The sequence below is a fragment of the Myxocyprinus asiaticus genome, chromosome 39 (genome assembly GCF_019703515.2).
Source record: "Myxocyprinus asiaticus isolate MX2 ecotype Aquarium Trade chromosome 39, UBuf_Myxa_2, whole genome shotgun sequence".
NCBI classification, from domain to species: domain Eukaryota; kingdom Metazoa; phylum Chordata; class Actinopteri; order Cypriniformes; family Catostomidae; genus Myxocyprinus; species Myxocyprinus asiaticus.
The window spans coordinates 21,943,615-21,968,257 of NC_059382.1; the positions used below are offsets into that span (position 1 = coordinate 21,943,615).

The following is a 24,643-nucleotide window of genomic DNA, read 5'->3' on the forward strand; positions in this document are numbered from 1 at the left end:
AGAATTGCTATTGTGTGCCAGTCTAAAGGCACTGGCAGTCAGTCGTGTAAAATTATGTTGGTATTTTTTCACCGCTGCAGTCTCTCAGCCTGCCCAGAAGTGGTTGAAACTTTCAGCGATGTCAGGTGGCTTTAGCATGGACAGCAGCAGTCATTGCAAGATTCCCCGCCGGCTGGCCAGCCAGACAGTGGAGCGAGTCTGGCAGGAGTGCAATATTAACCGAGCCCAGAACAAGTATGTATAAAAACTGCTGCTTGTCAGCTTGACTGATCAGCCAAAGCAGATTACCCATCAGTGGGAAATTTATTGAGTAAGAACAAAGCAACTTCAGGTATTTAGTGTGGTTTATTTTTGCAGGAGAAAGTTCTCAACCATGTCCAATGGAGTAAGTGAAGAGGAAACAGACAAAGCTTCTACTTGGGAGTTTGTTGAGCCATCTCAAAGGACACAGTGCAGTTGCTCAAGGTGTGCCACAAGCTCTCAAAAGCCATGCAGTTTTAACAAATGACACTCGCCTATGTAATGATTTGTATTACTCTCTTCCATGGAACACAACAGGAGAAATTGAATGGATCATAATTAAATATATAATTAAAGTAAATGGTGGCTCTAGGCTGTCATGCTTCAAAAAGGACACCATAAAACCCACTGGAAAAGTAGTTGATAGAACATTTGCATGATCGCTTTGTGTGATAGACCGAAATTTAAGTCCTTATTCACTCTTAAATCAAATCATAGAATACACCAGTTCAAATATGGCGACTACGGTGCAGCTTGGACGTCAGTAACATCAAACCTCTGATTGTCTCATGACCAATCATCATGATGTCCGACCTGTGACATAGTTGCCATATTTGATTTGAGCACTGCCAACGGGAGTTGACTAATGATTTGTTTTCAGAGTGAATAACAACTTAAATTTGTTTAACTTTTTCAATTTATTTTCTATGGAAGAAAAAGTAATTCTATAGTAAAGTGAAAATATAATGACAGTATATTTGGGTATATTAAATTAAAGCCTACTGATTAAATCTGAAGCTTTGCTTTTTGCTCCAGGCTTAAAAACCAAAAACAGCGGGCATGTAGCACCCCAGGGCACCCTCCATCTGCTGGCCAACCTTCTCAGCCCTCCACCAAACACAAGATGGCGGAGAAGCTGGAGAAGGGGGACAAGCAGCAGAAGAGGCCTCAGACGCCATTTCATCACCGCAGCTCTCTGTGTGAGGAGCCGACCCTGGAGCAGGGAGATGGTGTTCACAGGCTTTGCCTTCAAAGTCACGAGGACAGCTGTTACCCCAGTCTCCACCATGCCGACATCACCGCCAGCAAGACTCCGATTCTGCACGGCACAGACGATGAGATGTCCGGTTCCCCTCAGCCCCCGCCGCTCAGCCCGCACCCTTGCGAGCGTGGAGATGAGGTGGCCGACGGGCTGAAAAATTCCTCTTCTCCCCTTCACCAACACTTCTATCCTCCTTCCTCAGAGCCTTGCCTGGTACCCCAGAAACCCAGTGATGATTCTCAATTAGATCCACTGCCCTTACTCTATCCGCCTCCATTCCCAGAGTCCCTGGAGCCCACTGTATACATGGGCTCTGCCATCAACCCCAATGAGGACACAACACACAATCCGTGGAAGTACTTTAGGGTGCCTGTTGGGAGGAACACAGATTTCCACACGCCTCAACTTCCTGTGGTCACACAGTTTGAAGATGGTAACAGGAGTGGAGGCCAGGACTGTATTGTGTCAATTACAGAGTGAGTATTCCAGCATTGTGCACTTAGGTTGGTCCCAAAAACCTTGTAGGGAGCATTTTAAGGCCTCATAGGTGCGCTTCCGAAGTGAAGGTCGTTTCAATTATTCTGCCTCCTTAGACATCTAATTTTGGACAAATATTAAGGTATCCTTCACAGAGAAGGCAGTCCCAGAAAGAGCTCAGTGGGAAAATAAATCCAAGATGGTGGACGGAGCCAGAGAATTTATTTTCAAAAATATACTTCTAATCCATTCAAAACTTTTAAGGTATTGATAATTTTTTTTTTAAATAATAGAAAACTGACTGTTTTACCCAAAATGTGTGTGCTATGTATACTTAACCTCATTTGAGTATCGCATCATTCTTCTCACGTCACCTGTATTGAAATCAATTGTGAGTAGAATTTTCTGTGCGCTGAAAACGAAGAGCACAATTTAAATGGTGTGCGGAATTGCTGCCTATGTTGAGCATTCCAAATCACTCACTTCCATTCAAGCTCCATTTCAGTTAGGATGCTGCCTTAGAAGGCAGCTGCCTATGTAGGCAGGAGACATATCACTAGGTTTTGGAACAGACCCATTGTGACAGTGTAGTTAATTACATTGTACTTACACAAAATACTAAGAGTATTTTTTACTTTGTGAAATGAAATTAAAAGTAAATGTTGTTTTTGTTGGCCTGGTAGTGGAACTGAATTCTAACAGTATTCATTTGGCAGACAGAATGGCCTCTTAAGAAAAGCAGTTGAATCACTTCTCAAAACATGGCCTTGCCTTTTTGAAAAAGGAGGCTTTTAAACTTGCCTGAGAAATAGGTCAGTCTTTTAACATCTTGACTACAAGCTGTAAATGTATAAGGAAGGTTATGCTATTACAAAGAACGTTTATTTGGCCCCTTTGCAATTCATTTTGCTTCTCCGGTTATCGATCACATCAGGCACTTTGTTGAAAAGCTGCTTGCTTTCCACACTGGTAATTGGTGAAAACATGTTTCCAACTAGTGGAAGGCGGCTGGCAGAGGGGCTAAATTGGACCCTGTTGCTTTCCCAGTATTGTAGTACGCTCTGAGCTTGTGATGTTTTGCATGGACTGATAAAAATATTCAGTGGAAGAGTCTGTGTTTATGACTTTAGTGAGTGTTGACTGCTCTTCAGGTTTTTCATTAAAGACTTCACACCTGATGCTTTGATTTAGTGCCTGTGGCTGGCGGAGTCATCTTAGGGTTATAACTTATAGATTTAACAAAATTGCAAATCTTTTGCCAGTTTCCAAATATGACCAATTTGAAAAAGGTAATGCTAATGGCACAGAAATTACACACTTCACCTTTGAGTTATTTCTCCATCTTCCTTTGGAAATACAGTTATAATGCAGATACGAAACTGATAAAGGAACCAACATTCCTTTAAATTTTCATTGAATTACAGGTGTGTTGTTCACCTGGAAGACTCTATCTCATTCCATAACGGGAGGTGTAACATGGTGTGGGTGATTTGGTTTTCAGGAGAATGTCCTCTTCCAAGAGACCTCTGAAGGTATCAGAGGAACGGGTGAAGATGTATGAGCAGAAGAAGAATCAGTATCTCTCTGCAGCTGTGTGTGATGGAGACCAGGAGCAAGAATCTGATCCTTATGCTTTTGTGGAAGGAGACGAGGAGTTCACCTTCAGTGATAAAGAGAAAAGGCCTGGAGTCGAGAGGGAGACGGGGAAGAGAAATAAGGTCAGGCAGTGCCAGTGATGCTCTTAGAAAAAAAACAGATCCTGCGGTGTGTGTGTTTTCCAAAGAGAATTGTTCTCTCTCTGAATTATTTTTATTTATTTTTTTACTTTTAGAGGGATGATGGCAGTTCGTCGTCTTCTGATGGTAAGTATCATTTCCTCGGTTGCATGCTATTATGATAAAATACAGTATATAATCAATGTTTATCATGTTACATTATGGTTATATTTGTTAATATTAGTAAACACACGTTAGGATGAACATAATGAAATCATGCATGCTAATTTCTTATACTGCTAATGCATTTTGTTACATTAAAAGTTCCATACTTCGTTAATGCTTTATGAACTAACAGTAGTATATTTATAAATAAATATTAACCAAGATTAATAAATGCTGGGGGGGGAAAAAATATTGTTTATTTAATTATTATTATTATTAAATAGAAATTTAAAGTGTTACCAATATGTGATATTTATGTATTTTACTATTTATGTACTGTAAATGTTTTTGGAGACCTTATAAATCACCTTTGCCTGTTTGCTCGCAGACGGTCAGGGTTCGGCTGGCAGTAAACCACTTCCCACCACCAGCTTGATCCATGAAACAGACCTTGTTGTGTCCATTAATGACCTGGATAACCTCTTCAACTCTGATGAGGATGAGCTCACGGTTAGTACTAGTGATAGGCAGATCTAGTGGCCAGATATGGCCGATAGATAGGACTCTCATTGCACTGCATCTCCGGTCCTTACGAAACTTCAATATCATCTTCTGAATCATAGGTGTCTTTTTTTTTTTTTTTTTTTTTTGCTAAATACATTTAGTATCCTGCACTAGGCATATAAACATTCTTTAATGCAACTATCTCATTTGGGTATGAAAGAACTGGTGTTGATGTTATATTGCTAACTCTTTGTGGCATGACTTGCGCTATATAAATCTGCTGTATATGATAATATACATATCTGTGCCTTAATAAGGAACTCCCTGGATCTTCTGCCTCATTAGAAAAACTCTTAGGTGGTCATAAAGTTCCTTATTTGCTGAACTTGGGAAATAGTAGAGCAATTAAAGTGAGCAGCATTGTTTGTCTTTTTCTTTTTTTTTTTTTTTTTTTTGTACTCCAAACAGCCTGGGTCCAGGAGAGCTGCTGGAGGAACAGAGAAGAAATTTGGTGGGAAAGAACCGAAACCTGCAGCACCAGACCCCCTGCCTTGTATGTGCCCTGCATCCTGAGTCCTGTTAAATAGTTGCTCAACATCTTTTTTTTTTTTTTTTTGTGCCTAGTTTTGTTGCATGAACTCTGCTTATACCCATTATTACTAAGTTATTTTTGCTAAAGCCAGCGCCACACTAGCAGACTCCAAACAACTCGATTTTGGCAGAGTGTGTCACATGTGGACTGTTTTGCTGAGATCTCGCTCTCTTCAGTCGGAGGTATGACACACTTGCCAATACAAAATGGTGGAGGTGTGACAAACATACCAACTCTCCGCAGCTCTCTCTCTGATTCCCGGTCACGTGGAGCATGAGTACAGGAGTACTGCGTTAGTATAAACAATTGTAATAGAGTGATTTAGGGCATTTTCAGAATTAATGCTTGCTTGATTTGTTCTGAAACAAGCTAAAATGGTTAGTATGTTGCATTTTCATCATGGTTCGGTTTGCTTTCACAAGGTTATATTTTAAAACGGACCAAAACTGCAAAATTTCCATTGTGGTAATTTTAATCCGTCGTTAGTTGCTTTTACAATATTTCTGCATTGAAAAGTACCTGTTCTCACAGTCACGGATCTCTCTCTCCATCTCGCGTCCGTGTTTTGATGATGAATTACAGTGACGAGCTGACCTATAGATTTCTTCTTTGTCCAGGTGGTCTCGGACCGATTGTTTCGGTGCAGATCCAAGTGCAATTGCCGTGTTCAGATATGCCTACACAAACCAAACTAATGGAGAAAATGCACCAGATTCCGAAACAAATGCTGCAAAGAGCCAGGTGTGAAAACGCCTTAGGACGTGATTTGATGGAGTAACTTTACCTTGTGAAAGTGCGTGATTGTCCCATCGAGGCTTGCAGTAGAATGCATATGTCCATATGCAGCTTTTAGTGAGTAAAGAAATTATGTTCAATAAAAACAGACTGTTGTGGCTCTGCTTTCTGATTTCATTAGTCATTTTAGTGTGGAAAAACAGTTGGTGACAGAATCACTATGGTTTACGATCAAGGTTTGTGATGATATGCAGCTGAGTGCGATTAAAATGTTCAGATTAGCTTGACGTCAGTTCTTCAATAAAAGAAGAAGCTCATTTGTCACTTGAAAAGAACACAAGACCCCTCCTTTTTTTAAGAGATCTGGATGTTTTTTCAGTTTTTGAAGCCACTATCTCAGCAGTGAGTCCCGACGGTCAAGCGATTAACAACCTCCTGCTTGTAGACGCTAGTGCATGCTTTGTCTCCCTCTGCCTGGCTGCTGATTATGTTAATAAAGCTCGCTCCTGAAAATCACTGGCAAAATCAGCTATTGTGGTGTCGGCTTAAGTAAAGATATTAACTGTAAGCATGTTGCTTTAGAATATGTAAATGTAAATTAATTTTGCTTTTTATATTTTAAATGCATTCAGTGCACAGGCTTGTGCTTATGGCATAACTATTATATTGTTATGAATCCAAGAGTTACTTGGCTTTTAACACGAGCAGTTAGTGTTGCACAAGTTATCATGGACTGAGACTGTCAATGGCATAAGGGAGCATCTTTTACCTATTTTTCTCTATATAGTGCCAGAAGCCTGTTCCTTCATTGTGCTTGTTTGTTGATCTAGGCTCTGCAGACCTGCACCAGATGTTCCCAACCCCTCCATCTCTGGAGCCGCACATCATGGGCTACTCCCCTATGAACATGGGCAGTAAAGAATACGGGAACATGGAGTCAGTGGCTGGACTGTCTCTTCTGGATGGTACTGCCATCAGTGGTAACTTCAAGATGGAGGTAGAGGAGGGTTTCTGCAGCCCCAAACCCTCAGAGATTAAGGTAGAACTATGCTATGAATTCCCAGTAGTTGCTCGCAGCATTTTGCAGTGTAAATTTATATTTTGTTACTTTTCTCATTTATCAATCATCTTTATCATATTTGCAGGACTTTTCCTACGTGTTTAAGTCTGAGTCTTGCCAAGCGCTGATCGGCTGCTCCCTGTACGCCCCTCTGAAGATGCTGCCCAGCCAGTGTCTGCTTCCCGTCAAGCTGCCAGAGGAATGTGTGTACCGGCCCAGCTGGGCAGTCGGCAAACTGGAGATGATGCAGCCAATAGCAGGCATGACCTTTCTCAACAAGGACAGGTACTCCAGCCCAGAATGAATGCTTTGGAGCAGGGGATTTGTCTTCCTAGTTAGTTATAGTCATTACTGTGTAGCTCCAAAAAAGACATAAAAGAACCATAAAAGCATCATTAAAGTAGTCCATATGACTCTTGCATTTTATTCAAAGTCTCTTGAAGACAAACAGAAGCTCTGTGAATCGCAAAAGGCTGCATTTGATAAGTAAATATTTAGTCTGAATGAGCAGCGCGTTTCAGTGAAATGCATGCTGCTCTGTTGACACACTCAGCATGCACTGCTGTTTTCAGCTCTCGGAGCGGCGAGCATCTCAGATGTAGATGCTCGATAGTATTAAAAGCATATTAAAATACCGAGTTAGGCTACACACACTCAAAGGACTTTCTGGAGTGTTCCGACTGTCAAAATAAAAGCCAGAGGGTTTAAAAGTTAAGAAGGTATGACAATGTGTATTACTATTGTATAATACATTTCTAAAAGTTATTATTATTATTAATTGTTTACAAATTACAACCATACTTAAGTTGACTGGGTTCTAAAAAATAGTTCTGTGAATGAAAAGTGGACTTTCTTATTACAACTAAAAAGAACAAAAAAGAGATCTAAATCCTTTTAAGTCCAGAGACAAGTTGATAAAAAAAAAATGTGCAAAGAGAACTGGCATCTTTTCTGCTGGAGACTGCCATATAAATTACTGTTAATTTTGCTCCTGTATATCCAGTAGACTAGTTAACAATTAATTAATTAATTGTTGGTAACTTTTTTTCTTTTTCTTTTTGTTGATTTTTCCCCTTTTTCACCCAATTTGGAATGCCCAATTCCCAGTGCGCTTTTAAGTCCTCGTGATCGCGTAGTGATTCACCTCAATCCGGGTGGCGGAGGATGAATCCCAGTTGCCTCTGCGTCTGAGACCATCAACCCGCGCATCTTATCACGTGGCTTGTTGAGCACGTTGCCACGGAGACATAGCGCCACCGCGGCATCCGCACTCAACTCATCACGCGCCCCACCGAGAACGAACCACATTATAGCGACCACGAGGAGGTTACTCCATGTGACTCTACCCACCCTAGCAACTGGGCCAATTTGGTTGCTTAGGAGACCTGGCTGGAGTCACTCAGCACACCCTGGGATTCGAACTAGCGAACTCCAGGGGTGGTAGCCAGCGTCTTTTACCACTTAGCTACCTAGGCCCCCCTAAAAAGTTTTTCTGTTGACGTGTAGTTAGAGGTTTGTGTTTCTTTTCATATAAAAACAGTACCCCCAATCAGTTCCACACAATGAGGTAAAGATATTTTATACTGATAAAGAAAGAACAACACTGGTGTTGGATTGGTATTGGCCAATACTGAAATTACTGAGATCGGAATCGGATCGGTAGAGGAAAAACTGGTACACAGACAGCCTTGTTAGCGAATAGAGCACATTTTCTTTTATGTTTATTTAGTGAGTTTTGAGTAAATCGGGTATAAATGAAATGGTCGTTTACACTTTGGGTGCTTTTTATTTTATTTCATGAAACTGTGAAATATCAGCATTATATTGACCTCTGACCCCCTGCTCTCTAGTTATCAGATCCGTATCGGCCATTGAAAAATCAACCACTAGTCTTAGGTTGACACAGGCATTGATTAATTTAAGCTTTCATTGGCTGGCTGGCATATATATGGAGGCTTAAAAGGCTTTTTAAAAGATTTATTAACCACTTTTAGGAGGGGAGTCTTACATATGTAGCAGGTGGTGGTTGAAGTAAGTGGGTCAGGTTTTTAACAAGCACAGAACACACTCTTCTCTGCTGTTTGTGGTCCAAGCAGCTGTCAGCCTAAAATAGCCATTCAGTATTAATGATAGTGCAGCACTAATTGAGGAATGTGTCCACAGCATTGATGCCATGCATACTCAACTATCAGGAGTTTTACCTGTTTTAATGCAGGGATGGTTTTTGTCAACTATTTAAGAGTTTGGCTTGTAGTATTTTGACACCTCAGTATCTAAATATGCCTTTTGAACTGTCAAACAGCCAGCAGCCTGATGGCATCCATTTACATGCATTGTATGGACAAACTGAGCTGAAATCTGCTTATAAAAATCTTCACTTCGGTTCTGCTGAAGTAGGAAAGTTATACACATCTGGGATGGCTTAAAGATGAGTAAATCATGGGAGAATTTTCATTTTTGGGTGAACTAACCCTTTAAGCTACACTTATAAATTAAAGATTATAATTATGTTTGAAACAAAAAAATCAATCTAGACCTTTTCTCAGAACTAACTTCACTTTTCTCAGCCATTTCTTTCAATTACTTTTAACCAACTGGTCCCAAGAATGTATAGATGTATGAAGTCAGTTCTCCTCAAGTTCATACAGGCGTTGCTGCAGAGTAACTACACATATAATTCATTACATGAACACATGTTCCACCAAGTTTGAAAACCAGAAAGCATCCAAATATTTTTTTGTCTGTAATTTTGAACAGTATATCTATTGTTTAATCATTTAAAAACTAGCAGACTTCATTTTTGAAAAGCTTTGCTTGAAAGGTGTACTTGAGCTAATTTTTTTTAAATAAATGCAACTTGGTTTTGTATTTTAGCCACTATATGTGACCATTTCTTCTCTTCTTTCACAGTAACATCCCTAGTGTAGGAAGTGCAGTTGAACAGGACCAGAGCTGCACCCCTCAGACACACAACACCTTTATGTCCAACAGTGCCCCACCCAGTAACAGCGGTGCTGGTATACTACCCTCCCCCGCCACCCCTCGATTCTCAGCCCCGACTCCACGAACTCCCCGGACCCCACGAACTCCCAGAGGCCCTGCCAGCGTCCAAGGCTCGCTAAAATACGAGAACTCCGACCTCTATTCTCCTGCCTCCACGCCCTCCACCTGTCGACCCCTAAATTCAGTGGAACCGGCCACTGTGCCCTCCATCCCCGAGGCACACAGCCTGTACGTCACGCTCATCCTCTCCGAGTCAGTTATGAATCTCTTCAAGGACTGTAACTTTGACAGCTGTTGTATCTGCGTCTGCAATATGAACATCAAAGGGGCCGATGTGGGCGTCTACATCAGCGACCCCAACATGGACTCGCAGTACTTCAGCATGGACCCTTGCTCTTGCGGTTTTAGCGCAGTCATGAACCGCCGCTATGGAAACGGCGCCGGCCTCTTCCTGGAGGATGAGTTAGAAATCGTGGGCCAGGGCTCGGATGCCGGACGGGAAGCGGAGAAGCACTTTGAGGCTGTGCGCGCAACCTCGCTGCAGAGAGGGGTGGTCCTTAAAGAGCAGGTCCCGGATGATCTTGTCCTTCTGTTGCAGGAACTGTGCACTAACCCTTTCTCCCCCATCATCTGGCCAGAGCATCTGGGCATCAGCCATAAGCTCCCCATGCGCCTGGAGGAGAGGGACTATTTCAGTGACTGCTACTTGGCTCTGGAGCATGGCAGACAGTTCATGGATAACATGTCTGGAGGAAAGGTTGATGAGACACTTGTCAAGAGCTCCTCATTACATCACTGGGCCAAGCGAAATGGTGAGGTTAAAGGCCAAAGTATACTTCAGTTTTCCGCGTTGCTGATCGCTCGACACAGTATTTTAGAATAAATATTACACCATGCAAACAGACATTAGGGTTAGGATTGTGTGTTTTGTTGTTTAATGTTTGTTCCATGCTGTTTATTTAGTTTAATGCATTATTACATCTGTTAGAAATTCATTATTCTCTCTTTGTGAGCGAGTAATCAGGATTACTGTAAACACTCATATAAATGGGCACCATACAATTTATGCGAGTGTATTGTCATTTATTTGTCATTCAAATCAGCATACATCTGTAAAATAGGCACATTTCTAGTATATGTTACTATTATTATTTTATTTTTATTTTTTTATATCGGTTATTGGTATCGGCCACAATGTGCTATAAATTATCAGTTATCAATAACGGCCCAGAAATTCCATATTCCACAATTAAAATTTTTGGCTGGTCATATAATCTCAACTCGGTGGCGCTCGCAATTACACAAGAGTCCACATTAAATATTTTCAACGGAACAGTGTGATAGCAGTTGCCACGAAATTTGTGTCTGCATTTATTTACTTGCGTAGAGTATGTTTCTAGTCTTTCAGACAAACCAGCTATTCATTGGTTTTTATTTAACAGTGTTTTGCAGTGATCTGTTTGATGACAATTCTCTGATATGCTCCTAAAACATTACTCTCGTTGTCCTTTCAGCTTTTGACATAAGCATGCTGTTCTCCCAAGACGTGCTGAGGATGCTGCTGTCTCTGCAACCTGTATTACAGGACGCCATTCAGAAGAAGAGGTCTGTTCGCTCATGGGGTGTCCAGGGCCCCCTCACCTGGCAGCAGTTCCACAAGATGGCTGGCAGGGGATCGTACGGTATGCTTAAAGGGTAATTTTTAACCTCTGCATTATACATTCATGTTCAATTATATAAATAACGCAATTATTTTCTTAGGCACTGATGAATCTCCAGAGCCACTACCTATCCCCACCTTACTGGTGGGCTATGAGTATGACTTCGTGGTGCTGTCTCCTTTTGCTCTGCCTTACTGGGAGAAGCTTTTGCTGGACCCGTACAGCTCCCAGCGGGACATTGGATACATGGTGTTGTGTCCCGACAATGAAGCCCTGCTTAATGGAGCCAGGACTTTTTTCAGAGACTTGACTGCTGTATATGAGGTTGGAACACTTTGATGTGCACTGGTTTCTCTGAATTCACAGACGTGAACGAAAATTGCTCATGGTAAATATTGAGAGATTGCGTTTTGTCATTTTTCTGTAGTCCTGTCGACTCGGTCAGCACAGGCCCATTGCCAAGTCTTATGCTGATGGCATTATGACTGTGAGTGATAGTGGATTCAAGCCTCTCGCAGATCAGCCTCTCAGTGACTGGCTCCCGAAAACCAACAACAGCAGTGAGGCTTTCAGCAAGCTCAGACTCTACGCTCAAGTGTGCCAAAATGACTTGGGTATGTTTACAGGACAAAGCTAATTTAAAGTGTTCGTTATCCAGTGTCATGCAGAAGCTAAAGGTGAAGTACATTTTTTTCTGTGCCACCACTGGTATCAAACAGAATTGCAAAAAATAATGACCCCTTCTGCTATTAAGCCAATTTTGTTATAACAGATTGCAATTCCATTTGGTGCCATTAGTGCCACCTGTAAATTTAGAAAATAATCTAGAAATTTAGAATCTTTGTAGAATATAATTTTTTTTATAACTACACAACCAGGGCTGGTAGATTTGTCTAGGGGATAAAATGGTCTCTATTTAATGAATAAAAAAATCCTCTATCGATGATAAACATTTTAGTAACGTTCTCCATGACAGTCAGGTGTTGCTAAAAACGCAAGCAGTTCAGCAAAGTTATACACACAACTAGCTAACTGAATCACAGTCATGAAATCAACCATTTAGGAAGTATTTGCTAGCTAGTTGGCTATCCGGCAAAATTGCAAACTATTGACTGAACACAACAGCAACTCCAGCATCAACACCATTGCTGTTTATTTATGTACTATTTAGTTAAACGTGTTTTCGTGATCCATAGCACTGTCATGTCCGCTAGTTTTTTTTACACAGGCAAGAAAGTCTTTCAGTGGACATATTGAATTTTAGGCTGCAGCAATAATGTTATGTACAGGTCACTACATAGCTGACATACGTCGGGCCAAAACCAGGAGGAAGAACATTGTTTGAGACTTAAAAATGAATGACCATGAGGAGAGTCAAACGTCGCCTGAAGATGATGAAATTGTGGTGAAAAGAGGTCACATCTTATCAAGGATTAAATCCTAAACTGAATACTACTTGAACTCCACACAGGGAAAAGCTTAAAAGTTTACTTTTAATCAAACAAGTTATCTTTTCATTCATTCTTGAGGTCTAACAAACATTTAGCATGCATTTCCTTCCTCAATAATGGTATGAAATTTACATCATGGTAAATATCGAAATCAGATGATATGAAAAAAAAAAACATTGTGATTATATTTTTGGCCATATCGCCCAGCCCAATTGTTGCCATAGAATGCCGTAATAAACCTATTACCAGGATATACTGGTCCAACCTGGGATTAATTGTGTTATACAATGACACAATGGTGATGACCAAAGGAACAAAATGGATGAGGATTCAGTAATACCTCCTTCTGTCTCTTTAGCTTCGTGTCTGGCATCCCAGTCCTTGGACAGCTCACTACTTTCCCAGCGAAACCCTACCAGCTCTTCGCAATCTGCCAGCTCCAGCAACCCTGTCACAGCTACTCAGAACACCACCCCCACCACCAACAGCACCACCAACACTAACTCAGCTACCACCACCACAACATCCACCTCCTCTTCCAGCTCTCAGGGCATAGGCACATTACCTTCTGTCAAACCCAATTCCATTCCTCCCTTTGGGGCTCAGGGCTTGCAGTCCAACCAGCAGAGCACCGGTCAGAGCACAGGGACTCTGGGGGATGGCACGTCATCCACCAGTCAACCTCAGGTCCAGTCTGAGCCTGCAGAGAGGTACAGTATTCATTTTACCCCATAAATAGTGATATTTCGGCCACCGTGATATATTTGGCCATTTTAAGATTATCGGCATCTGCTGATAACTTTGCCCAATTGGCAGATTAACAGAAGTGGTCCTTCTGGCTAATGTCCGTTCCAAAATCTACAAACAGCCTGGTCTGTAGTTCTTAAATATATTTGAGTTAATTGTAAGAAAATAATTGGCCAAATAAGTGTTCATTTATATTCTTACATTTTGTGTTCATCTTAGTTGCTATCATTACATTGTATTGCATCATATCAGCTATCCAGCTTGTCAACCACTCATCTGTGAATTGTCTGCTTCACAGCACAATGGAAAGAGAGAAGGTGGGTGTGCCAACTGATGGAGACTCCCATGCTGTCACCTATCCTCCTGCTATTGTGATCTACATTGTAAACCCCTTCAGCTATGAGGAGACAGGGACCAGTTCCAGTATGTGGACACTTGGTCTCCTGCGCTGTTATCTGGAGATGCTTCAGTTTCTCCCTCCTCACATCAGGAACGCCGTATATGTGCAAGTAAGACAGAATCAGTCCGACTGTTGAGCGTTCTAAGTGTATAATTTAGAAACTCAAGAGTTGCTTGGATCTAAACATGTTGCATTATCTTTTACCAGATAATACCCAGCCAGTACTTGCTGCAGCCAGTCTGGAGTGAGGAGCGCCACATTTACGCACAGCATCTGAAGTCTCTGGCTTTCTCAGTTTACACTCAGTGCAGGCGGCGTCTGCCAACCTCTACTAACGTCAAAACGCTAACAGGCTTTGGCCCTGGCCTGGCCATTGACACTGCACTAAAAAGCCCAGAGGTACAAAAAGTTATTTTAACTACCAGTGATTAGGCCACTTGAGGTCAGACAGACTTGCGAAATAATTGGGAGTTAATTGAGTGAAACAAAAGATCATATGTTGGTCATATTTTACTCCAAAAGCAAAGAAAAAAAAAACGTATTTTTTGCATGATGACAATGAAGCCTATTTTAGTACCATAAAGAAATCTTGCATTGTGGCATTATTTTCATGACAGTAATAATTATCTAGATTTAAATAATACTAAATTAAATTAAAGGAATAGTTCACACCTAAATTAAAATTCTCTCATCATTTACTCACCCTTATGCCATCCCAGAGATGTATGACTTCTAGAAGGATTTCTCAGCTCTTTTGGTCCATACAATACAATTGAATGGGTGCCAAAAATGTTAAGCTCCAAAAATCACATAAGTCAGCATAGAAGTAATCCATAAGACACCAGTGGTTAAACCATGTCTTTAGAAGTGATATGATAGGTGTGGGTGAGAAACAGATCAATATTTAAATCCTTTTTTTTACTATAAATTCTCCTCGTTGCTTAGTCATTCTCCACTTGAACTTTCACTCTCACATTCTTCATGCATAACTCAAAAGTCCAGCATCCTCCACATTACAAGTAAAACAGCCACTTTTAAGAACTAAGGGGGAAAATGTGTCTAATTGTTCTGAAAATATCACAATGCAAATTTTTTAAATATTTTACAGCCCTAAAACTAGGCTTAATTTTCTCAATGAAAAACTCTCATATTTTTTTCTTTTGATTAGAAGGTGGCATATGACTTACTAGAGATTCACAAAGTTGGATATTATACCTTAATATTTAACTCTTGATCCTTGTTCCCCACAGAGACCAGAGTGTTTACATCTCTATGCTCCGCCATTCGTCCTTGCTCCAGTGAAAGACAAACAAACAGAGTTGGGAGAGACTTTCGGAGAAGCTGCTCAGAAATACAATGTACTGTTTGTGGCCTATTGCCTGTCACATGACCAGAGATGGCTCCTGGCCTCATGCACTGACCAGTACGGAGAGCTACTTGAAACCTGCACCATCAGCATTGATGTACCCAACCGGTGAGTGCTCAGAGTTGATTTTTGAATGGCTTAGTTTGCTCAAGCCCAGGCCTCTCTGTGTGACTGTGACGTTTGTGCCTATTCACACAGAGCTCGGCGTAAAAAGGGCTCTGCACGGCGACTGGGCCTTCAAAAACTGTGGGAATGGTGCCTGGGTCTTGTGCAGATGACCTCACTGCCTTGGCGAATCGTGATTGGCCGGCTTGGAAGGATAGGTCATGGGGAGTTACAAGGTAAGTTTCGTTTGCCTTGAATTTGGTAATCATTCATAGCATTTTGAGGCCTTGATCTAAATGCTGTTTTTGCTCCAATCAGATTGGAGTATTTTGTTGAGTAGACGGAACCTGCAGTCTCTCAGCAGACGACTGAAGGAGATGTGCCGAATGTGTGGCATCTCTGCCGCTGACAGTCCCAGCATCCTCAGTACCTGTCTAGTTGCTCTGGAGCCCCAGGCTTCCTTTGTCATCATGCCAGGTAATTCAAAAGTTTTTCTGCATTGGACCTGGACTGTTCCTGATCAGTGATGTGCACCTCATTTTAGATCTTTTTAAACGTTTGTCCAAAAGCAAAGTCACTGTAAATATTTGATGCACGTTCAGTTAAATAACAGAAAACCTGATCTCAATAACCCTCCTCTCTCGGTCTCTTTTTAGACTCTGTATCCACAGGCTCCGTGTTTGGCCGCAGCACGACCCTGAACATGCAAACATCCCAGTTGAACACTCCTCAGGACACCTCTTGCACTCACATCCTAGTGTTCCCCACCTCTGCCGGCCTCCAGGCCTTTAATCCAATCAACGGTCAGACACTTTAAAAACCACACCATCAAGCACATCTTGCTGTGTTCTGTTTATAAGATCATTTAATCTCAAATATCTTAAATGGTGTGTTAATAGTGGATTTATCAAATGGTCTTTTGTTCTCATTTTGATCACAGATGTCACAGATGGAATGGGGGGCATGGATGGGATTTTGGACCTGCTGTCAGAGAATGACCTGGTTGATCCTGATCTCATTAACATACTACCCAACTCTCCCACCACCTCCCCAGTGCATTCGCCAGGCTCACATTACCACCACGGAGGAGACGGCAGCAAGGTAAACTGATTCACTCTGCCCTCGTGCAAAGATGATCTAGCAAAAATAACCTCAAAACTCACCATTGCTTGAGCTAATGTTGCTGCGTCGAGCTAGTTAGGATGCTCAAACAGAGCAGTGTTTTGATAGCACCATAGAGTCACGGTGTTAACACTTTTGGGGAGAATCAGGCTACAAATGGCTAACATTAGAAAGTATATTAACATTACATTAAAATTGTGTCACCTTTATGACGCATGGGAAATCTGGATCAGGGTCCACAAATTAACCCTCTCATCATCTTTTTTCCCATCTACAGGGCCAGAGCACAGAGAGGATGGAGTCTCACGATGAGTCCCCCAACATCCTGCAGCAGCCAATGGCTCTGGGCTACTTTGTGTCCACGGCTAAATCGGGTCCACTGCCTGACTGGTTCTGGTCCTCCTGCCCGCAGGCAAAGAACCAGTGTCCTCTCTTCCTGAAGGTGAGTGTCAGGTTTTCAGAAAACATCCTCTCTGTAGTAATAATCAGTTCCCCTTCAGAGAGATTACATTACAGGTTACATTATACAATCTGTGTTGGACAATACAGCTAATCTAATCTATTAAACAGAGCTGTAAAGGTCATATGTAATGAATGTTACTCACTCTGTCTCCCTGTCAGGCTTCTTTGCACCTTAATGTTTCCTCATTGCAGTCAGATGAGTTGTATCACAGTAAACACTCTCACCCTCTGGACTCCAGCCATACCTCAGATGTGCTCAGGTATCATCCATTGACACCTGTCCATTTAAGTCTTTTTTAGATTATTTTCTAGAATAAAGTGTTTTTTTGTTTGTTTGTTTTTTTGTTTTTTGTAGCAGCTATCAATAGATTAAAATTATAAATCAATTAATCGTTTGTTTTTGTTTTTTCCTCAGTGAATATTTTAAATGTTCTGAAATTATTTAAGGAATATGTATACTCAGGTTTAACATTAGGGTCCTGATAACCCTGTAGAGTGTAATTCTTGATAATGACCTGCTGGCTGTACATTCACATATATAAATATATATATACAGTAGTGGCCAAAAATATTGGCACCCTTGGTTAATATGAGCAAAGAAGGCTGTGAAAAAAAACTGCATTGTTTATCCTTTTGATCTTTCATTTAAAAAAAATCTATCCTTTAATTGAAGTAAAACAATTGAAAGAAGGGAAATATCTCATTATTAAAAAAAAAATTTCTCCAAAACACATTGGCCACAATTATTGGAACCCCTAGAAATTCTTATGAGTAAAATATATCTGAAGTATATTCCCATTGATATTTTAAATTTTTTAGTGCACCTGGGTGACTAGGAACATGAAATTGTTCAGCCATGTCTTCCTGTTTCACAGGGGTATAAATATGAGGTAACACACGGGCCAAATTCCCTTAATAATCAATCACAATGGGATAGACTAAAGAATATAGTTCTGCAAAAGGTTGTTGAGCTTCACAAAATGGGAAGTGGCTATAAGAAAACAGCCAAAGCATTGAAAATACCCATTTCCACCATCAGGGCAATAATTAAGAAGTTCCAATCAACTGGAGATATTACGAATTGGCCTGGAAAAGGACATGTGTCTATATTGTCTCCAAACACGGTGAGGAGGATGGTTTAAGTGGCCAAAGAATCTCCAAGGATCACAGCTGGAGAATTGCAGAAATTAGTTGGGTCTTGGGGTCAGAAAGTCTTAAAAAAAAAAAAAAAAAAAAGACATCACCTACATCACCACAAGTTGTTTGGGAGGGTTTCAAGAAAAAAAGCCTCTGCTCTCATCCAATAAGAAACTCAAGTGTCTTCAGTTTGCCATACACTACTGGAACTTCAAACGGGACCGGGTTCTGTGGTCAGATGAAACAAAAACAAAAAAGAGCTTTTTGTCAGCAAACACCAGAGATGGGTTTGGCATACACAGAGATGAAGTACCCAATGCCCACGGTTAAATGTGGTGCTGCATCTTGAATGTTGTGGGGCATTCAAGATGTCCTAGACATCCTGTTCGGATACATGGCATTATGGACTCTATCAAATACCAACAGATAAAAAATCAAAACCTGACTGCTTCTGCCAGAAAGCTTACAATGGGCCCTGGTTGGATCTTCCAGCAGGACAATGATCCAAAACAAACATCAAAATCAACACAAAAATGGTTCACTGACCACAAAATCAAGGTTCTGCCATGGCCATCCCAGTTCCCTGACCTGAACCCCATAGAAAATTTGTGGGGTGAACTGAAGAGGAGAGTCCACCAACATAGACCTCTGAATTTGAAGGATCTGGAGAGATTCTGTATGGAGGAATGGTCTCAGATCCCTTGCCAGGTGTTCTCCAACCTCAGGCATTATAGGAGAAGACTCAGAACTGTTATCTTGGCAAAGGGAGGTTGCAAAAAGTATTGAATAAAAGGGTGCCAATAATTATGGCCAATGTGTTTTTGAGAAAAATATTTATTTAATAATGAGAGATTTCCTGTTTCAATTGTTTTACTTCAATTAAAGGTTAGATTTTTGTGAATTTTTTGAATGAAAGATCAAAAGGCTAAACAATGCAGATTTTTTTTTCACAGACTTCTTTGCGCATATTTACCAAGGGTGCCAATATTTTTGGCCACTACTGTGTGTGTGTGTATGTATGTATGTGTGTGTATATATATGTATATATGTGTGTGTGTATATATATATATATTAGGGGTGTGACGATACACTTAGCTCACGAGACGATACACGATACTGGGTTCACGAGAATGAGACCAGATGAACTTTTAACACTATATACACTACCGGTCAAAAGTTTTGAAACACTTACTCATTCTTTAGTATAATTGTTTTTCTTCACATTTTAGAATAATAGTAAAGTCATCAAAACTATGGAATAACATTAATGGAACTATGGGAATTATGTTGTTACTAAACAAAATCCAAAGTAATTCAAAACTGTGTTATATTTTAGCATCTTCAGAGTAGTCACCCTTTGCCTAGAATTTGCAGACATGTACTCTTGACATTTTCTCAACTAACTTCTTGAGGAATCACCCTGGGATGCTTTTTAAACCGTACTGAAGGAGTTCCCATCTATGTTGGGCACTTATTGGCTGCTTTTCTTTATTATTTGGTCCAAGTCATCAATTTCAAAAACTTTTTAAAAAAATAAATTTTAGTTTTGTAATGAAATATATGTATATGGTGGCACAATTATATTTTTGTCTACAAAACTAATTTCAAACATTTAAGCATATGCCTTCAGATCAAAAGATTTTTAAGATCATGAGAAACATTTCAGTCAAGTGTTTCAAAAGTTTTAACCAGTAGTGTATATGACTGGAAAAATAGTCTTTTATTCGACTGAAAGTCACAAAATACAAAACAATGCAGGTGCATTTTGAAATGTTTTAACTAATCATCTTGTAATGAATGTCACTTCAGTTCTACTTTCTGAGTATGAATTATCATATGCAGTAAAAGACAGAACAATATGCAAGCACTGTAAAAGGTTTTGCCACAAACTCAACTGACTGGCTTCTCTCCTGTATGATTTCACTTGAGTCTCTTCAGACCTGGTTGATTTTAGTTGAGAGCTGCGGTGGTTCTGTAGGTGTCTTTGCATACTGCTTGTGTTAGCCACGGTGTATGGCGCTATTTTCTTACAGTGCTTACATATTGGCTGTGTCTCGTTTGGAAGGCTGCGTCCTCCGGGGGTCGCATTTGTCGGCCGCATATGTCATCGAGGCTGTCCTGTTTCATTTTTAAATTTTTTTTTTATTGGGAATGCAAAAAAGGTTAACAATTGTATAAATGTAAGTGCATATACATAAAAGGCATTGACAATAGATAGAATATAAGAAAAAAATAATAATAATAAATGAAACGAGACATCCTCGATGACGTATGCGGCCGACAAATGCAACCTCCGGAGGACGCAGCCTTCCAAACAAGACACAGCCTTTGTTCGTGTCTTGTCTGTCACTCTGTCACCGTTTATTGTTTCCACCAGATACCTAAAATGCTGCCACACAAACGATTTAAAAGTGGCGGGGGAATCTTCTATGCTAATTTCACCCTCACACTCCGTCATGCTGATATCGTGAGACAGCTTTTCACCTCAACGAGAAATATAGTCACGTTTTAATATCACGAGATCTCGTCACACCCCTAATATATATATATATATATATATATATATATATATATATATATATATATATATATATATACACACACACACACACCCACACCTGGGCAAAAAATGACAAAACATTAAGATTTTAATCTCCACAACAAAGTTTTGGTCAGGAAATTAGCAAGAATTAAACAAATGCCCTCCTGGTGCACTTCTGTGCCACCATTTGTTCATTAACATTTGCTGTTTGGGAAAAAGCTTGAAACAGGGAAATTCACTTGTATAGTCTTCTTGTATGAAAAGGTAGATTCATGATAATGATTAAAATGTTTGATAAAATTAAAACTGACATGTCTGGGTGTACAAAATTTTCCAAAAAATAATATTTTTTTTCTTAAAAGATTAGTCATTAATTGATGATTTGCCATACCTGATGCAGCCCACCAAAGGCCTGATAACAAGCTCATAAATTGAACCAGGAGTGATAGAGCAGGGAGAGATCTACAGTATGCAGCGTTGTGAGTCCCAAGATAAAGGAGTGAGTAAATCTCAGGAAAATGAAAATATCATGCAGGGGTTGCTGTTAGAAACCGCATAGCTGGTCCACGTCAGGCCAACTGTAGCTGCTATTAAGATTACAAGATCTTAAAGGCACAGAAAATCCCTGTTTCTCTATCAGCTATTAAGAGAATAGGTCATTGCTTTGAAACACAGGTGATGTTGCCAGAAAGGATGAATCTTGGAGGCCCAAAGCCTCTTCATGCAGGGATGACCACCTGCTGAAATTCACAGTTCTCAAAGACAGGAAAAAAAGCCTACAAAAACTGTCAGCAGAATTTAAGACTCTTTCAAGAAGAACAATAACCAAAAGGTTATCAAATGCAGGTTTTGTGTCTAGAAGATATGTGAAAAAGCCATTGCTGTCTCAGAAAAACATCAAAGACAGAATTAAGTTTTGGCAGAATATGGAGCGTTTGATTCAGAGTGGTTCAGCAGAGTTGCGTGGAGTGATGAATCACGATTTTAGTTACATGGTAATGCTCCAGAGAGGCGTCTTCCAAGATCTAGTGAGAAATACAATAGTGAATGCATCTGTACCACAGTGAAGCATGGAGGAAAAGGTGTCATGGTGTAGGAAGCCTTTTCAGCTGCTGGTAATTGTGAGCTACTTCATTGTGAAAAGTCAATTAATGCTTTGGAGTACAGGAGAATATTGCAGAAAGGCTTACTTCCCACAACTGAAAAGTTGTTTTCTCAAGAGGAACAATCAGATTGTATTTTTCAGCAAGACAATGCTCCTGCCCACACTGCGAAGACCACCAAGAAGTGGCTTGAGAACAAGTCCATCAGGCTCATGTTTTGGCCTGGTCAGAGTTCAGGTTTGAACCCTATAGAGAATATTTGGTCTTATCAACAGTTTGAAGCCATCAGCATTGAGTGGAACAACATTGACTCTTCCCATACCAAGTTACTTTAACTACTTGTTCAATTCTTGCTAATTTCCTGACCAATGATTTGTGGTTAAGACCATTAAAAGTTTAATGTTTTGCCATTTTGGGCTTGGCACATTTTTTTTTAGCCAAGGAGTGATACACAAGCATATACAGTGTGTGTGTGTGTGTGTGTGTGTGTGTGTGTGTGTGTGTGTATATATATATATATATATATATATATATATATATATATATATATATATATATATATATATATATATATACACAGTGTGTATATATATATATATATATATATATATATAAAGCAATCCATTACATTTTATATATATTCATATATAACTTAGCTGTTTAGAAGGTCTTTCTCCATCATTTAATGATACTCGAACAGAATAAAACAGTTGTTATATCAAATTAGGTAAATGAGTTACATTTAACAGCATTAAATATATTTAATTCATATTTATTCTCAAATTGTAACTATTTCAGCAACCGTATTTTATAGTTATCATGTATTTCATTCTTAACTCTTTTTCAACATAACAGCAAACAGTGTCCATCACAGTCTGTCTGAAAAGATCTTCCTTTCTGTTAAGCAAAAAACTGATTTTTTTTACATTTGTTGTTGTTGCAGATTTGTGCTGGAACAGTATAACGCCCTCTCGTGGCTGACGTGTGACCCAGCAACTCAGGACCGGCGCTCTTGTCTGCCTGTGCACTTTGTTGTGCTCAACCAAATGTATAACTTCATCATGAACATGCTCTAACTAACAAGGGGTTCTGTCGCCATGGTTTCACAGAACAGACCCCACTAAAACACCACATCACTGCACTGCCGTCGCAGGCCTCCATGCTGTGGACATGGCTGGACAAACCAACTTCAGTCAGACAGTGCACTTAAGACAATGCCAGGCTGCCCAGTTTATGCCAAGTGTCCATCTCATTACAAACGGAACCAGTCGATCTCAATTAATTTGGCCTGAAAGTGCAGTTTGGGTCAGGTTTTATTCAGTTGAAATGCCTGCATACATCTTATTTATTGTACGTTTTTAAATGTGTAATTTCTTAATCTTTTATATTATATAAACACAGGAAGCTGCATATTGCCTTCCCAATTAAATAAAAATGGTTTGTCATGTATGTAATTAATTGTCTTTATTACAAAACCGACAAGTGAATTTGCTGTAGGTTGCTTTTAGAGGAATATTTAGAGAAATATTTTCTCCACGATTTTTACTGTCACAGTGTACAGATAAAGTATACAGGAGCTCATGTTCTTACCTTTGTGTGGTGTGGACTTTAAGATAGGATGTAGCAACAGAAAGTTCTGTACAGCAATTTAATGTGTTCAAATAAGAGGACAAGAGGTACATTGTCGGATTATATATTTTATATTACAGATTTAGAGAATTGTGTGTATATAAATGTGTACATACAATCGTGTGCCGCTATGGATGGTGCAGCCAATGTTTTAGGAATAAAGTTGTAAAGCCTGAAACCTGTGGCCCTCGTCATTCTGCATCTTCCTTGATTTCGAGCAAATATCTCGAAATAAAGACACCATATTGCAGGAGGTTTCATCATGCCCTCCAGGTATGATAAATCCTCAAGGGAGGAATTGCTGTGTATTTATTCTGCTCAAATCCCTTTGAAACGACATGGTACAATTCTCATCAGGCCTGTTCATGTAAGTGACTGGCTGCTTGGCATGAACGCTCATTTCCTGATGCAACTGAAGTGGAGGCTGAGGTTGGGTGCATAACATTAGCTGTTGTATTGTGCTTATAGCAATGTTATTGTTGTTTATTGAGATCCCCAAGAGCACTGCGTCTCTATATCACCATCACCATTCGTGTCATGATTATGGGCCCTGGAGAATTATTGTCACTTTTCTCCTGTCTCTGTCTGCAGATAAAATCCCTACTCCTCGTGTGAAAATACATTTTGATTTGACTTTGATTTTTGTCATCTGGAAATTACTACTAAGAAAGATTAAAGGTTAGAGGCACTGATACCTATTTAGTGAAAGGAAAATTACATGCAGAATGTATTTGTAATGAGTCATGGTGTAAGATCTCAAAGTGAAAACAAACAGAACAGAACCAAAATGAAAATTGTGACAGATTTATTCACATATGTAGGGCTATATAACATAAGCACAATCATTGGCTTGTGTTGCAGAATTAATTTGCAAGCAGCTTGACAAGAATTGTTGAAATGAGTAACTCCTTACAAAAATATATACAACATGGTAACCATAGTTCCGCCAAAAATCTTATTTAAATATATACTAATATATAAAAAGTTTTTTTAATATTTGTGAATTTCACCTTTACAGTCAAAAGTAGCTATAAAGTAGGTTAACCCTTACGAGAATTAACCATACTTTAACTGTAATAAATCTGCAGCAACCATGGCTGAGTTAAAAAAAAAAAAAAAAAAAAAACATTTAAACAATGTCTTGTTGCATGTACCGCAACAAATTAACCATGTATAACTATGATAAAACTGTAGTAAACAAAAAAGTTTTCCTGTATTATTACTATACTACTGTTGCAAAACCGTGGTAATTATTGTGGTTACTATGGTTTTACTACAAATACCAGTGGTAGGGAATGCCAAACTATTTAAAAAATGTAATTCCCTCCAAGTCCCCTAAGGGGCTCCGTAGTATTTCAAATCTCTGTCATGTGATACCTTTGTAG

At 39.8% G+C, this 24,643-nt stretch overlaps 1 protein-coding gene across 1 annotated transcript in view; it reads left to right on the forward strand.

Annotated features, from left to right (window-relative positions):
- The window catches only part of med13b (mediator complex subunit 13b), a 46,647-nt gene extending 23,138 nt beyond the window's left edge, over positions 1 to 23,509 (forward strand). Inside the window, exons 7-30 of the mRNA XM_051679372.1 lie at positions 81 to 234; positions 358 to 465; positions 1,057 to 1,758; positions 3,261 to 3,477; positions 3,591 to 3,621; positions 4,028 to 4,149; positions 4,612 to 4,696; positions 6,301 to 6,509; positions 6,616 to 6,815; positions 9,441 to 10,345; positions 11,048 to 11,215; positions 11,295 to 11,518; positions 11,622 to 11,808; positions 13,004 to 13,355; positions 13,691 to 13,901; positions 14,000 to 14,191; positions 15,043 to 15,266; positions 15,357 to 15,499; positions 15,582 to 15,740; positions 15,920 to 16,066; positions 16,204 to 16,364; positions 16,663 to 16,827; positions 17,007 to 17,107; positions 22,573 to 23,509. Coding sequence (XP_051535332.1) covers positions 81 to 234; positions 358 to 465; positions 1,057 to 1,758; positions 3,261 to 3,477; positions 3,591 to 3,621; positions 4,028 to 4,149; positions 4,612 to 4,696; positions 6,301 to 6,509; positions 6,616 to 6,815; positions 9,441 to 10,345; positions 11,048 to 11,215; positions 11,295 to 11,518; positions 11,622 to 11,808; positions 13,004 to 13,355; positions 13,691 to 13,901; positions 14,000 to 14,191; positions 15,043 to 15,266; positions 15,357 to 15,499; positions 15,582 to 15,740; positions 15,920 to 16,066; positions 16,204 to 16,364; positions 16,663 to 16,827; positions 17,007 to 17,107; positions 22,573 to 22,705 — 5,300 coding nt within the window. The 3' untranslated portion in view covers positions 22,706 to 23,509. The remainder of the gene's footprint in view (positions 1 to 80; positions 235 to 357; positions 466 to 1,056; positions 1,759 to 3,260; positions 3,478 to 3,590; positions 3,622 to 4,027; positions 4,150 to 4,611; positions 4,697 to 6,300; positions 6,510 to 6,615; positions 6,816 to 9,440; positions 10,346 to 11,047; positions 11,216 to 11,294; positions 11,519 to 11,621; positions 11,809 to 13,003; positions 13,356 to 13,690; positions 13,902 to 13,999; positions 14,192 to 15,042; positions 15,267 to 15,356; positions 15,500 to 15,581; positions 15,741 to 15,919; positions 16,067 to 16,203; positions 16,365 to 16,662; positions 16,828 to 17,006; positions 17,108 to 22,572) is intronic.
- Positions 23,510 to 24,643: the final 1,134 nt, after the last annotated feature.